This window comes from Idiotropiscis lumnitzeri, chromosome 3 (assembly GCF_059441095.1).
Source record: "Idiotropiscis lumnitzeri isolate Australia: NSW breed Sydney's pygmy pipehorse chromosome 3, RoL_Ilum_1.0, whole genome shotgun sequence".
NCBI classification, from domain to species: Eukaryota; Metazoa; Chordata; class Actinopteri; order Syngnathiformes; family Syngnathidae; genus Idiotropiscis; species Idiotropiscis lumnitzeri.
The window spans coordinates 10,673,413-10,687,172 of NC_142393.1; the positions used below are offsets into that span (position 1 = coordinate 10,673,413).

Sequence of the window (13,760 nt, forward strand, 5' to 3'; positions counted from 1 at the left end):
CGAATGAATGGATGGATGGATGAATGCATGCATGTTGAGCTTGTATGAATGTACACGTCTATGCACGTGCGTGTGCGCGCATGTGTGTGAATACAACAATGGATAAGTAATACATTTTATTTTGGAACACGTAAACGGAAGTTACCAATGGCCTCTTTCTGCTGAATTACTTCAGTCTATCAAGTTACAATTACTGCCCAGCAAATGCGATCATCGTTTGAGATGACGGTCCTGTCAGCAGACGCTTCAAGAGAGGAAACTTTGCGGCACACATCTCATGTCAACGCTGGAATTGATGAAAAGGGAATGTTTTGCATCAGGGACACTGTCCTCCGCTTCGATAAAAAGACGATTTATCAAAAAGGGAAGAGTCGCTCCAAGGGTCAACTCCAAATACGTGAAAACAGACTGTCATTTGTGCAGGTGAGCTCATTTTGTTTTTTTAAACAAACAGAGAGACCCCCCCCAAAAAAAACAAAAAAAAACAATGTTCACCTTTATTCCAAATTAACTTAATGAACCCCCTTTTTGATTTTTGCTGTCGAATGAATTCATTTTTAGCAGAAATTGTGTTTAAAAACACGCATCACCAAAATTAAGTAGCAGCATCTTTCTTTTACGTTAGTGAAGAAAAACTAAACTTCAAGTTCATTTTGACCTCTAGACTCTATATAATTTTAACAAAGAGTTAAGAAACCTAAACGGTGGACAACAACACTTCTGAAATCATTATTAAGAACCTAAACAATACACGCACACTATTTTCTGTGGTGGACAAACTCACATATAGCACAAATCAAATGGCGCTCATCTCACGAAACTCCTCTCAACAGATAAATGCAATCAATTTCCCTGCTTCTTTACTAAAAAAAAAAAAAAGTACAAGCAGTACCATCAGGTCAAATATTGTCACAAACCAGCAAAATTACAAAATGACGCAGCATTTAAAATCACCCAGGAATAATTCAATTTCCATGACACGTTCCAAAGAGCAGTCAGTCAATTATAGCACAAAACCTCCAGGGTTCTGTTAAAAAGCAAACAAAAAAAGTTAGGAAACGCCTACTAGCACAGGTGAACTTCATTTGGGGTTAATCAGAAGTACTTGCACTAAACATAATGCTAGCAGGTGTGTGCTGATCCCTTTTGAATGTGACGCATTAATTCTGAACACAGCCAAATCCCCTGTCATAAGTGGTTTATTAACTCCATTGTTTGGTTTTACTTTCACTCTTAAAATGCTTTATTTCTTTCAGTTGGGTTGTACATTTTATAGGTCCTATTAATGGTGGCATTATTTATGAAGGATTTATCGCGGTCTCCTTTATTTATAACACAAAAACCGGGGATTTTCACAGGGGTGTGTGGACTTTTCTTCCACTGTACGTGCCAGCTGTCAGAACATATATGCTGATGGTCATAGCATGATGTTATGTAAATTCGCCCACTGTTATATAATACAAGTACAGAACTGCTCACAGACACATTTTCAGAAGTTGTCAGATAACTAAAGATTTGCTTAAGTTGCATACTATCACACTTGATAGGGTGGGCAGACACTCCAACAACCCAAATGTTGGTATGCAAACATGCAAAAAAAGTCCATTTAGGTACAATAGCAGCACACGGAATGACAATTTGTTGCTTGCTGTTCGTGATTCCAGGTGTTTCCTATTTTCCAACTCTGGCAGTGGTCGCACTGTTCGACGGATCCTAACAGCCTGCCTGCTGTCTTTCCTGGCCCTGTTTGGTTCCGTATCCATTGACCTCAGCTCGGATTTTGCGTTGCTCTACTCTACTCAGGCTGCTTACGAAGAGCTGGCTTCATGCAGGACGGCAGCCATCTTGCACCTGGTCAGTAAGCTTCAACTGATGCGTCATTTGTTAAGCAAAGACGTAGGAAATGAGACGTTCAATGCGAGCGTTTCGGCGGTTATGTTGCCCGTGTTGGATCTGTGTGGTGACATAGCGGGTCACAGAGACGGCTATGGGCAGCATTGCCAGGTTAGCGTGGCTGAATTTTGCCAGGAGAATGATAAGAGTCTTCATGGATTAATGAACGCTTCATTGGATACAACAAATGACACCTTTGCTCTGACTGTGTTCATTGGCGGACTCCTTGATTTGTGGGTGACAGAAGAAGATAGTCTAAGCAAAGCAAGACAGGACTCAAGCTGGAGAGATGGTCTTTCCGCACGATTTTTGCTCACCTTCATAGAACTCAACCACCAGTTGCTGGACCTCCCCCATATGGCGGCTCAACCCGCCTTCCAGGACAAGTGGACTTTTGTGTTAAAGCACCTGAGCTTGGCTGCTCTCATGACAGAACAACTGCATGACTGCTGGTTCGAGAACATTGATGGAAAATTCAACTCAAGTCAGTATTCCAAACATATCTTCAACACAAATCTTTGGGACATCACAGACTCAGTCAAAGAGCTGCCCGGGTCCCGCGGTGGACTTCAAGCTCTGAATGACACTCAGCAGTGTTTGTTTGGCCGTGTGGCGCCAGCATTACGAATGGCATGTCGCTCAGTTTCTTCGGGCCTCAGTATGAAGATCAGCCTTCTTGCGATTGCCTGCCTCATCTACCCGCTGGTGATGTTCTCCTTCAAGCACATGACCGAGTGGATTCAAAACTATGCACACAGTTTAAGAGAGAAGACGGAGGACCTGAGACGTCAAAGGCAGCTGGCCGAAGATCTGCTGCATCAAATGCTGCCAAAATCAGTCGCCAAGCAGCTCCGCCGGCGTAAACACGTAGAGGCGGAGAGCTATGAGAAGGTTGGTGTCATAGTCATGCTATTCTTTTCTTAAAGGTATAACAAAACATTTTTTTTTTATTTTAGTGGAGGGGAAAAAACGAAGTGAAGTGAAAACAAATTCTAATCTACTGGGTAATATAATTAATTAATAATCAATAATTATAATTCATAATTACAAATAATAATTAATATAGAATTAATAATTGAATAATGATGGCCACATGGTTGATTCAATAAAAAACATCGGGTGTTGGAAATTCACGGACATAACTGCAATGTATCCTACCGAAGAAAAATTTGTCCCCAGGTATAAAAAAAAAGATCGCAGCTCGACGGGCTATGTAGAATTTCTTGACTCGGAATCTGTAGAGTTGTTGATTTTCTCGTGGATTTTAATATAGAAATGGGTGGAAACGCAGTAGGAGTGTATTTGACCAGGTGCCTTGCTCAAGTGCAACTTAGCAGTGCTCTAAATTTCCACATTTTTTTATTTTTACACTTCCAGGCATTGAAAGCAAGACTTTATTTTCCCCAAATTTCATCTTTAGAGTCAGGTCATAAAGAGCCAAATCACTGCCAAATGAATTGGGATTTTCAATCTTACATATCAGTCTGAAAAATATCATGGTTGAAGATGATTTTGTCCAAGCATTTATATGTAGGCTTTTGTTCCACTCCATAAATTCTCTGAATCCTTGAAAACCTATTCTGAGCTTTTAGTAGTGCGGCTGCTGTAAGGAGGCAACCGCTGCATCATCTGCAGACATGCTGAATGAATGTGTCTTTGCTCCCTTTGTAGCTATTGTTGACGTAATTACCTATAATTGCTCTGCTCCATATTCATCAGAAGATAAAACAAGTTTGATAGGTGAAAATTGCTTTTGGCTTATTGAAGAGGTTTGAACAGCTGGACCAAAAGCATTGTGCAGCGGAGCGGGGGGTTGGAGGGCGGGGCTTTAATGGCGTGAAATAAACTGAAAGCTCCTTTCAAATTGGATTTTTTTTTTTAGAAAATATATTTGGAAACAAATTATTTGGAAAATTAATATTCAATTCGTTTTTAAAGAGCAAGTAATGTTTACAAAAACAGACTGTCATGTTGTCATTGTTTCGAGCAGGGGTCTTAAATCCTGTTCCTCAAACCTGCCTGTTTTCCTTCACTCCCTGGTTCAACAGCTGATTCAAATATATCAGATAATCAGCAAGATCTGCAGAAGCTAGACTATGATCCTGATCATTTGAATCAGGTGTGTTGCATCGGGGAGTGATAGAAAACAGGCCGGACACTACCCCTCAAGGAACAGGATTGAATACGCCCGATTTAGAGCCTCAACAACCAGCACTATGGGATGGGGACTCAAAATGTGCAGGTTAAGTCTGCATGTAAAGCACGTTATTTCCAAAACAAAAAATTTACCTCCACCTTCTGTACATGTTACAAAACTCATAAAAGATAAATGTTCATTTATTGTCTTCTCAGGTGACCATTTTTTTCTCGGACATTGTTGGTTTCACCTCCATCTCAGCCTCCTGTACCCCTTTGCAAGTCGTGGAGATGCTCAACAACCTCTACGTTTGCTTTGACACGCGAATCGACTCCTATGACGTATACAAGGTAATGAAAGATGAGAAAACGCTCAAACACAAACTTTAGATGGTTACCGCAAAGAAATGACAGCGTACACTCAACGTCGCAGTTTTTGTTGCCGAGTGGCGATCATGTTGTGTCTTCCCACCAAGGTCGAGACAATTGGCGATGCCTACATGGTGGTGAGTGGACTCCCCGAGAGGAACGGAGAGAGACATGCTGATGAAATTGCCAAGATGGCCCTGGATCTTGTTGCAGCCGTGCGTCAGGTGTCCATCCCTCACATGCCCAACCAGAGGCTGCAGCTCCGAGCTGGAATTCACACAGGTCAAGGCGATTTGTTCTCACGGATCATCTTGGTGTCATTTTGTTGGTGTTGTTTCCTTCCAACGTATTTTTGGTATTGTTTGTGTCCTAATCAGGTCCATGTGTGGCTGGAATAGTGGGCTACAAGATGCCTAGATACTGTCTGTTTGGGGATACGGTGAATACGGCGTCTAGAATGGAGTCCACCAGTTTGCGTATGTTCACCTATGAGCATGTTGTCATTGTTGCCAAATGTTGAAGCGCTGTTATAAATATGGCACAGGTTATAAACCCGCCACATCCTCATTGGGTGGTCGACATGCAATATACGGGTGAAGATGCGACGCCCTAGGGAAAAGTATGGCTTAATGCAAGTTTAAAAATAATTCAATAAACTAAAGCAGGAGACCAAAGGCCTTTGCTAAGGTTGCAAATGGGAAAATATCACTACATGCATTCAACTGTTTGTTGTGTGATAAACAGAGATGCGTGCGGAATAATGCGTGTGATTTCATTTGTTTGTGAATCATACCATATTTAGATACGTGTTTAAAAATATCAACCAAATGAAATATCAGCGCATGTGAAGTCCAGACTTCCAGCAAATCCAAACAAACAAACCCAAAACATGTCGCGCTAATTTGTGACTGGTGATGCTATTCCACTGCTCTCCTGCAGGTGGTGCTATTGTCAATCATAAAGTTCTACATGCATTTTTTTAATTTTTTGCATCTCTCTTTACTCTCACGTGCCGATTCCCATTCAGCCAAAGCGGAAATAACGGTAATGAAATACTGAGTAGCTGCTTGTTACACACTACCCCATTTTCAGGTGGTGAAAACAAATATGAATATAAATGGTTTTGTGGGCGTAGAGTATTTTTTTTTTAAATTTTATTAATTGAATACTTGACCAGTCCCAAGTTGTTTGAGTGTATGAGTGTGTGTATATTTAATAGTATATCATATGATGTATTGTGACAGCTCAAAAAATCCACACAAGTTCTGCAACCTACTTGGCCCTTATCAAAGACTTCTCCTATGAGCTGCAACTTCGAGGAGAGATTGAAGTCAAGGTGAGTGCAAGGGTGGCCTGTTCTTTTTCTTAAAAATAATCAACATGCCTTCCAAGTAAAGGTTCACCGTGACTTCCTTGTATTCCAAAGATTATTGCGTTTAAATATCCCTCTGCTTCCTCCTGCCAGGGTAAAGGCAAAATGAACACATACTGGTTGATTGGCCATAAGAACTACAGTGTCCAGAATGACAGTCTGGTTTGCCACTGGAATCCCAACATGGCGAGAAAAAAGAAGACAGAGGCCAGTAGTGATGTCTCTGTGGGAAATGTGAGTTCATGTAACTGCAGTATTTACTACAATGCAGAAATTCTAATCCCTGAAATGTAATTGAATGTACCTTCTGGCTTTGTGTGTGTGTTTGTGTTTGTGTGGGGGTGTGTGTTTGTCTGCCAGTCATCAGCGACAGTGCAGAGCCTCAGCGAAAACGCCACCACCCCGGTGCCCAATCACACGCCACCGCAGCTTCGATCCGATAAGACGGGCCTGAGCGTGGCGGCTCAGATGGGACAGTCAGGCAGCAACGACGCTACCCTGGGCTCCATGATTGGTGGACATCAGAGTGGGGGCGGGTCTTACCTGCCCAATCAGCGCAGAGGCAGCAGTGGAGACAAATGTGATGTTTTGCCGGGCTCCACAAACAACAACAATAATAACCTCCGTCGTTACTGGTACTTGTATAACAGAATAAGGGATTCATAGAGTCATTTCTCACTAGATATTTTTTTGCCTTTTATTTAAACTTTCACAGTTATTCCGTTCATAAACCCACTTTTCAAAGTGATGATAAGCAGCTTTTTGCTGAAAATCTTCAACCCTTTGCCCTTCAGAAGAACCCCAAGAGCTGTGAAATCACCACTCAGCCCCCACCAATTAATGTTTCCCAATAACTCATTGCAACAACATCATTTTCCCCTCAATTTCAACATAGCGGGATTACTCAGCGCAATCTTGATGCACAACAACCCTCAATGGAGATGACCTTTTCAACCCAAACATAAAACTACTGTTGGCATGTGATGGATTGTTGAATGCTAGTGATTTCTCATGTCTCACCCTGACGACGCTTTTTTTTTTTTTTTAAATCTCAATTTGTTTCGGTTGTTACTGTTTCTTCTACACTTACCAATTACCTAATGAGTCCTGGCATGTTGTGGCTTCACTGATGTGTTGAAGTTTTACAAACACTGAAGACGGCCGGGATAGGCTGTAAGCACGCACGCGACCCTCGTGAGGGGAAGCGGCTCGGATAATAAATGGATGTACATCAATTAAATGTAGGACTATCTAATCAAAATTGTGGTGTTACGTGATTTGATGGATTTGGACCGATTTTGAGCTCTGCAGTTGTATGGGTTGTATGTCATCGTATTTCATTCATAAATATGACAAAAGCATTCATCACTCCCTCTGAATCATTGCAGAAATCAAATCATTGACCAAATTATACAACATTATATAATTAAGTAATATAATAAATTATCTTGATCTATTTTTGAAAGCACCCTGCCTGACCGTGGCACAACTATGGGCGGGGATGAGGGATTGTCACACCTGGACCCATAATTGGGGGTGGAATGCGGTTTCCAAGTGCTAAAGTAAACATACTTTTCGCTTCGGACTCCAGTGAGTCCTTCTGCCATGTAGACGACGTGCCTCTCTTGCACCTAATTTAAAGGATACGAGTGAAGCCGTTTCCACTGGCTGGGAAAGCAGTGTTCACTCCCACAACGGCACACACGACCCTTTCTATCTGCTCCAGTCTATGAAAATGCCCACAAATAATGCAAATTCCACCCAGACGGCAATTTGTGCTGGACTTGCACTGCACATGGGACTCCAAATGCCTGGCCACTCAAATTCTTGTTTCCTCACAAATGCGTCAACTCGATTGCCCATTTTCACTGCAACAATAGTTGGCAGTGTTAATAAAGTAGAGTGTAGACTCAGTGTGGGGTGACTATTGTACATTTAGATCAGTGGTGGGCAAACTTTTTTGATTGGCGGGCCACAATGGGTTCTAAAATTTGACAGACGGGCCGGACCAGCAGCTGTTTTGGTCAGCTCACCTCATTTGAGAAAAAAAAAAAATACATGTAATTTTAAATGAAAGTGAACCAAAGCATTACAACAATATATATGGGTTTGAAAAATCACAGTATTTAGAAAATAAAATTATTCATTTAATTTTTTTCCAAGTTCGGCGGACCGGATTAAAACGTTTAACGGGCCGCATGTGGCCCCCGGGCCGCAGTTTGCCCACGCCTGATTTAGATGATCAAAAAGAAGACGCAACCATGCCTAAGCAGTGGCACTTCAATAGGGGGTGCAGACAGGTTGATGGGATTTAATGAATGTATGAACTAAGACAACTATTTTGAATATCGCCCCTTGTCAATGTATATTCGCAGTTGTTATTCAACTCTCAGAAGACAACTACCGCAGAGCATTGTAAAAAAAATGTATCGCATTGCAGTGTAGATGAAGTGATCACTCCGACATTTATTTTGCAAACATTCTTCTTCTCTTGTTTTCCACGTTGTTGATCACACAGTGTAGTCTGTTGGGGATGCTTTCGAAAACAACACGCTTGTGATCTGCTCTGTACTTCCTTAGTGCTTTAGTTTGGTGTCAGTGATGAACATAATGGAACATAATCCGAGTTGACTGGAAGCGGCGTGACCGTCTCTGTGATGTAACCCACAATAGCATTTCCTATCTGCTGCTTGTCATATACATTCGCCCCAAAATTATGAATGAACGAATCGCAGCTCCATTTCCATCAACGGATCGTCACAAAAGTCTGCTTTTAATTGATAAGTTGGATGTATTGTCTATCCCGTGTGTGCTTCATTTTTCCCATTGTTGATCTTAGATTGTGCTGAAGCTATCCAAAAAACTTGCATTTGGATTTGTAAAATTAAAGCCCACCCTGTAATAAATGTATGATACGCTCATTAATTTCCCTCCACGTCATACATTTTAATATTTTATGCGTGTGGTTCAAAGTTGAAGAAACTTTCTGAAACAATGGAAATATGTAAAAGACTTTTTTTATTCGTAGTTGTTAATTGAGAGCAACTCGCATGCGGTTATGGTGCGCTATTGTTCTACAGCATCGTGGATTCCTCACATCACACATGATTTTGTCGACGAGACACAAGACTTGGATGCGCACACAGTTCTTTAAAGCGATGTCATAAATCAAATTGATTAAATCTCAGGTAATAAACGATGAAAGAATCAAACATGTATCCCACAGAAGATTGATCTTATCCTGAAAAGAACAGAAATGGTTGGTTACTGAATCATAAAGCACATTAATACACCTTTTACTGATTTAATATTTCAGATAACTTTTATTATTAAAACAACCTTAGATGCACTCGCACTCTTTTGTTATTTTTTTTTTTTCTGAAACAAAGCCGTTTTTAAAAACTGTGCTCATTCTGCCCAAATGACAGAAAATGTTTGACAATATATCTATTTTTTATGTAATTTTACCAGTCATCTATTTATTCTCTTATAACCAAAGGAGGATGTAGTAAAGTCAACGTGTTTAAAAAAGGAACCAAATACAGTCGATAGTGCATTTGTAATAAACATCTGACTTAAAATATTAATATTTTTTGTATTTATGTATTTTTTGTGTGCTGAGGAATGTCTAAGGAATTTTCCAGGTTTCACTATTCCTCAAATGAATGAACGATAATGGTGTTGAACGGAATTGTCCCTTGTGCGCTCACCTCTTCCAGTGTTGCATCCCAGACCGCTTGCGTTCCCTATCCGATCCATCCTGGCACCAAAGCAGCCCGACGCCCGCTTTCTGGCCGTCACCAGCAGGTCCAGTAGGCGGTTCCTCTGGCCTTCAGCCGCCGCTTGAGCTCGTTCCACTGCGGCAGAATCTTGGTCCTTGTCCAGCTCCGCGTTCCATCCTCGGTTGGACGGGCCGCGTTCTGGTTCTTGGTTCGCCGTTGCATAGTCTATTTCAGAGGTGTCCTCCTGAGCTGCCTCCGCCAGAGTCTCCTCAAAGCGCTCTAGCAAAGACTGTTGCGCACAGGGCAGGATGCCAGTGTATTTCAGAAGGGAGCATATTTTTCACGAGTCATTTGAAATAGAGTATGACCTTATGGGAAAGACTCGATATATGTGAACTTTATAAAAACTGCTTTGCTACTTCCTCACTCCTTTTAAAGATGAGACCCTTTAAGTTCTCAACTTATTATTTTGACATGCAACATTGCAGAGCTCGTTCAAAGTGTTTGTCAGTGACCTTCCTCTCTTACCTTGAGCTGGGCCAAGTCATCAGGTGAAGTCGTCCTTCCCAAAATGTGGCTGCTCACCATGAGCGTGTATTGACACAGCAGGGGCAGCAGGCCCCACAGGACCACGGGCCTCATGTTATCCCTCAAATGCAAGTCGGATTACGACCGCTGCTCCACACTGATTATATATGCACGCGCGCATACACAATTAGTCGACGGCGTCAGTGGCTCCTCCTCTTCCATATCGCCTCAAGTGCATTCTAACACTTCGGCACGATAAGTCCGATGTACTTTCAAGTGGTGCTCGGAAGTGACCGGTGTGTGTGGGTCGCTGCGTGAGTCTACGGGATACATGTCTGCGTACGATCAACCTTCCCAGCCATCTGTGGCATGAGCTCAGGAGCCATCTCCAAACTGTGACCTCAACATGGTGTTTAGTCACAGGAATGCCCTGTGCATGCAGACAAACACCATAGTAGGTGAAAACTGGGACCCTCGACTTTAGGGCGTTGATTGTACTTGTGGTTCATGATTTTCTGAATTCAATCTTCCTTTGGTTTTGTGCATTCACACTTACAGGACACATTCCAGACTGAGACAAGATCATATTTATAAATAACCTACTGTATGTTCTGTACTCAGCATTATATATTGGACATTCAATATGCAACATGGGAAAACAATAATCCATAATCTGTTCATAGATAACACTTTCTCCACTTGATTTTAGATGGCAATGACAAAATCGGATGTGTTGGCAATAGAATAAGTGAATGAGGTGTCTAATTTTCTCAGTATCCTTTTATAATAAATACCGCCACCTATAAAATTTTGAAAACTCAAATGATCATCATAACAAATTATGCAACAATATTATTTGGTTTTTCAAATTTGCACTCATTATTTTTTTTAATCAGAGATGCAGAGGAAAACTTTTTTAGACAAATTTATCTTGCACCGATTACAAATCTGGGCTTTATTTTTCTCTAGCACACGAGGTTTACATAATAGTAATGACATAATAACAATAACACAAGCCGTAATCAAGTAAATGATTAATTAGAAATTATGAATTAATGGTTAGTTTCAGCAACAGATGGAATTTTGTTCTGAAAAAAATCTAGAAATTACAGTGTTAAAATTGAAAAAAAAAATACATTTTTAAAAATTTAAATAACATAGTTAAATGAATTAATTATTAAATTAAAATTGAAAAAATAAAAATCAGATTTTCTTAGTTAAAAAATACAACAATTTAAAATATACGAGAAACCTGGTGTGCTGGGAAAAAAAATGTGAAGACATTTAAAAATAAAAATCGTTTAGGGGCACAAAGCCATTACTGACTAACATTTGCTCTTGACCAGTGTAACCATTTCACAACCACGCTGTGACTCTGCAAATGTTTTCCTTTAGACTTTGCCCACCATCTGTGAGCCAACACAATGCCGCATCTGGATCACAGGAGTGACGCTGGCCGACAATGGTCCATTTTGATTCTCTAAATTCCACTACAACAACAACCATTGGCAAATTAAGCAGCTATTTGCCATAAATATGAACCAAAGAATCCCTCTAATTTTGCTGTTTTCTTGAGTCACTCTCAAATCTTGAATCAAGATAGTGTGCTGTGTGTGCTCTCCATGGTGCTGAAAATGAACTATTTATGCTTTCATTAAAGAAGACAATGACTACATTAACAATCATCGCCCAGAATGGGAAATGGAGGTTGGTTGCAAAATATATGTAAGTTGTTTAATGAGAATCGACTTGCTGTCAATAATGAGCGTCCACATACAAGCTGCGATTGTAAACATTTATTGAAACATTCAGGGCATGGACTGTTTTACATAATTTAAATAAATAAACATTTAAGGCACAAACAACTTAATTTAAATATTAGGTATAATAAATATCAAGTGATTGCTAAATAATATTTGGTAGCGAGATTGCAGTTCCACGAGGCGGTCGATGGTAAGACTTCATTTGGGATCTGCAAGAGAACACGTGGAACACATTTTGTCAACTTTCCCCAATGTTTTAATATTGCACTCAATGGATAGTCTTTCATGTATCGTCAACTTACTGTGTTTGCCAACACTGTTGCAGCCTAAGGAACTCATGGACCCTATACGGTCTATACGCCGACCAAAGCAACCAGAAGATCTCCTGGTGGAGTCACTGCGGATGCTCTTCAGGTTTTTGGCTGACAGAAACTCCCTGATTGAAGCTTCATCCAAAGCATCCTGGGGCTGCTGTGCATCAGATTCTATTTTCAGGTCGTCCATCTCTGCAGAGAGCCTTTGTTCCGTCTCAGTCTGCTCTGGAAGCGACTCCTCGAATCTGTGGAGGAGCACCTACAACATGCCAGGAGTTATGTTAACATTCATGTTGTCAATCGATTTCAGGCAAAATGTGACTAGAAAACTTTATTTAGAATTACGTAACTTTAACATACCCTTAAGATGTCCATGTCACCGGAGGTCAAGCTGGTGCTAACAGGATATGTACTGAATAGCTGAAGTTTCAAGAGGAGGAGAAGGCCGCAGACCAAACAGGAAGAAAGAGCCATATTTCTTTTTTTTCTTTTTAATATCTAGAGGACAGATGGAAGCTTTTTGGGATTCTTTGCTGAATCGCTTGTGGATGCTGAAGCGCAGAGGACCAACCTCTGCTCTTTTATACAGTAGCTCAATCCATGAGGGTATGCCAGGAATTGGACTTGCATTCCTGACACCTGGTCCTGATAACGCAAGCTGTCGGAAACGGCTCCCTTTAAAGGGATGTCGCTCAGAAGTGGGGCATTCAGACATTCATATGACATAGTGGCATCCACACACTACCAGAAACAGACCCCCAACAAGCCCTAACACGGGACATTGTTGTCACAGAGCTACGGGAAGTAGTAAATGAGCGCACCGTGTAGGTGTGTGTGAGAATGCGAGAGAGAGAGAGAGAGAGAGAGATGTTACTAATTTAAGGAGTGCGTATGCGACTGTTGACGGTTGCCTCAACAAGGAAAAACTCAGTCCAGCGACAGACGGAAAGAAATAATTTTCTTAGTAGACATGAAAAATGTTTTTAGATCGTTATTTATGGCAGGACAATATGAGTGGAAATTTAGACTTGAATTATAATGATTTTTGTAATTTAAATACAACTGATCAAAAATATTTTATGATTGTTGAATTTTGGAAATATTGTTAATAAATATAAATATTGAATACATATTCAGATATTGAGAATTTTTTGTGGTGATTGTCAGAAGTTTTGGAACAAAGAATTAAGTAGGTAGCATGTCGTAGGCTTTGAAAAAAATGTTTTAAAATGTTATTTCATTGACTATTGTTTGTTTGTTTGTGTGTGTGTGTGTGTGTGTGTGTTTTAATTTAACTGAGGGGTAACAAAAATTTTGCAAGAGTTTACAAGTGCGTGTCTGGTAAAATGTAGTTTTAAAAGACACTCAGCATTGGAAAAAAATATCTGATTTCAGACAAACCGACAAGCTCACTTGTATGCAAAATACTTTTACTGCATTACAACACAAGTGAAGTTATTTTACAAACCAAAATAATAAATAAATAAGAAACAACCTGCATTACACAACAATTTTCTGAAAATATGCAACGGTGTGTGAAGTGGAGGGTCAGCCTTGGATTCATAATTTTCTGATGGATCATCATCACAAAGTCCTGTTGACAGAAAAAAAAGAAAATTGAACAAATGATTAAATATCAGATGCCCTCGGCAGCCGCAAATAG

General features: G+C 40.5%; 3 protein-coding genes across 3 annotated transcripts; 1 reads left to right on the forward strand and 2 right to left on the reverse strand.

The window, feature by feature from the left end:
- Nucleotides 1-211: 211 nt before the first annotated feature.
- Nucleotides 212-6,754, forward strand: LOC148339868 (uncharacterized). Its single transcript, XM_088290837.1, has 8 exons — nt 212-423; nt 1,665-2,784; nt 4,246-4,380; nt 4,506-4,680; nt 4,776-4,874; nt 5,643-5,734; nt 5,864-6,004; nt 6,131-6,754. Exons 1-8 carry the CDS (start codon nt 278-280, stop codon nt 6,434-6,436), a joined length of 2,214 nt encoding a protein of 737 aa, XP_088146963.1. The 5' UTR covers nt 212-277; the 3' UTR covers nt 6,437-6,754.
- Nucleotides 6,755-9,006: 2,252 nt separating this feature from the next.
- On the reverse strand, nt 9,007-10,134 carry nppa (natriuretic peptide A). Its single transcript, XM_088289290.1, has 3 exons — nt 10,021-10,134; nt 9,481-9,781; nt 9,007-9,011 (listed from the first exon to the last, which is right to left on the reverse strand). Exons 1-3 carry the CDS (start codon nt 10,132-10,134, stop codon nt 9,007-9,009), a joined length of 420 nt encoding a protein of 139 aa, XP_088145416.1.
- A 1,847-nt stretch (nt 10,135-11,981) lies between these two features.
- Nucleotides 11,982-12,829, reverse strand: nppb (natriuretic peptide B). The gene is made up of 2 exons (XM_088289291.1): nt 12,458-12,829; nt 11,982-12,356 (listed from the first exon to the last, which is right to left on the reverse strand). Exons 1-2 carry the CDS (start codon nt 12,569-12,571, stop codon nt 11,982-11,984), a joined length of 489 nt encoding a protein of 162 aa, XP_088145417.1. The 5' UTR covers nt 12,572-12,829.
- Between the last annotated feature and the right edge of the window lie 931 nt (nt 12,830-13,760).

Bases quoted from the DNA above. Each gene is read 5' to 3' on its own strand.
- LOC148339868 (XM_088290837.1), top strand. From the start codon at position 278: ATGTCAACGCTGGAATTGATGAAAAGGGAATGTTTTGCATCAGGGACA. The intron at 424-1,664 runs GTGAGCTCATTT...TCGTGATTCCAG, and splicing joins ACAGACTGTCATTTGTGCAG to GTGTTTCCTATTTTCCAACT. The intron at 4,681-4,775 runs GTCAAGGCGATT...TGTCCTAATCAG, and splicing joins CCGAGCTGGAATTCACACAG to GTCCATGTGTGGCTGGAATA.
- nppa (XM_088289290.1), bottom strand. From the start codon at position 10,134: ATGAGGCCCGTGGTCCTGTGGGGCCTGCTGCCCCTGCTGTGTCAATAC. The intron at 9,782-10,020 runs GTAAGAGAGGAA...TGTGCGCAACAG, and splicing joins ATGACTTGGCCCAGCTCAAG to TCTTTGCTAGAGCGCTTTGA.
- nppb (XM_088289291.1), bottom strand. From the start codon at position 12,571: ATGGCTCTTTCTTCCTGTTTGGTCTGCGGCCTTCTCCTCCTCTTGAAA. The intron at 12,357-12,457 runs GTATGTTAAAGT...GGCATGTTGTAG, and splicing joins GTGACATGGACATCTTAAGG to GTGCTCCTCCACAGATTCGA.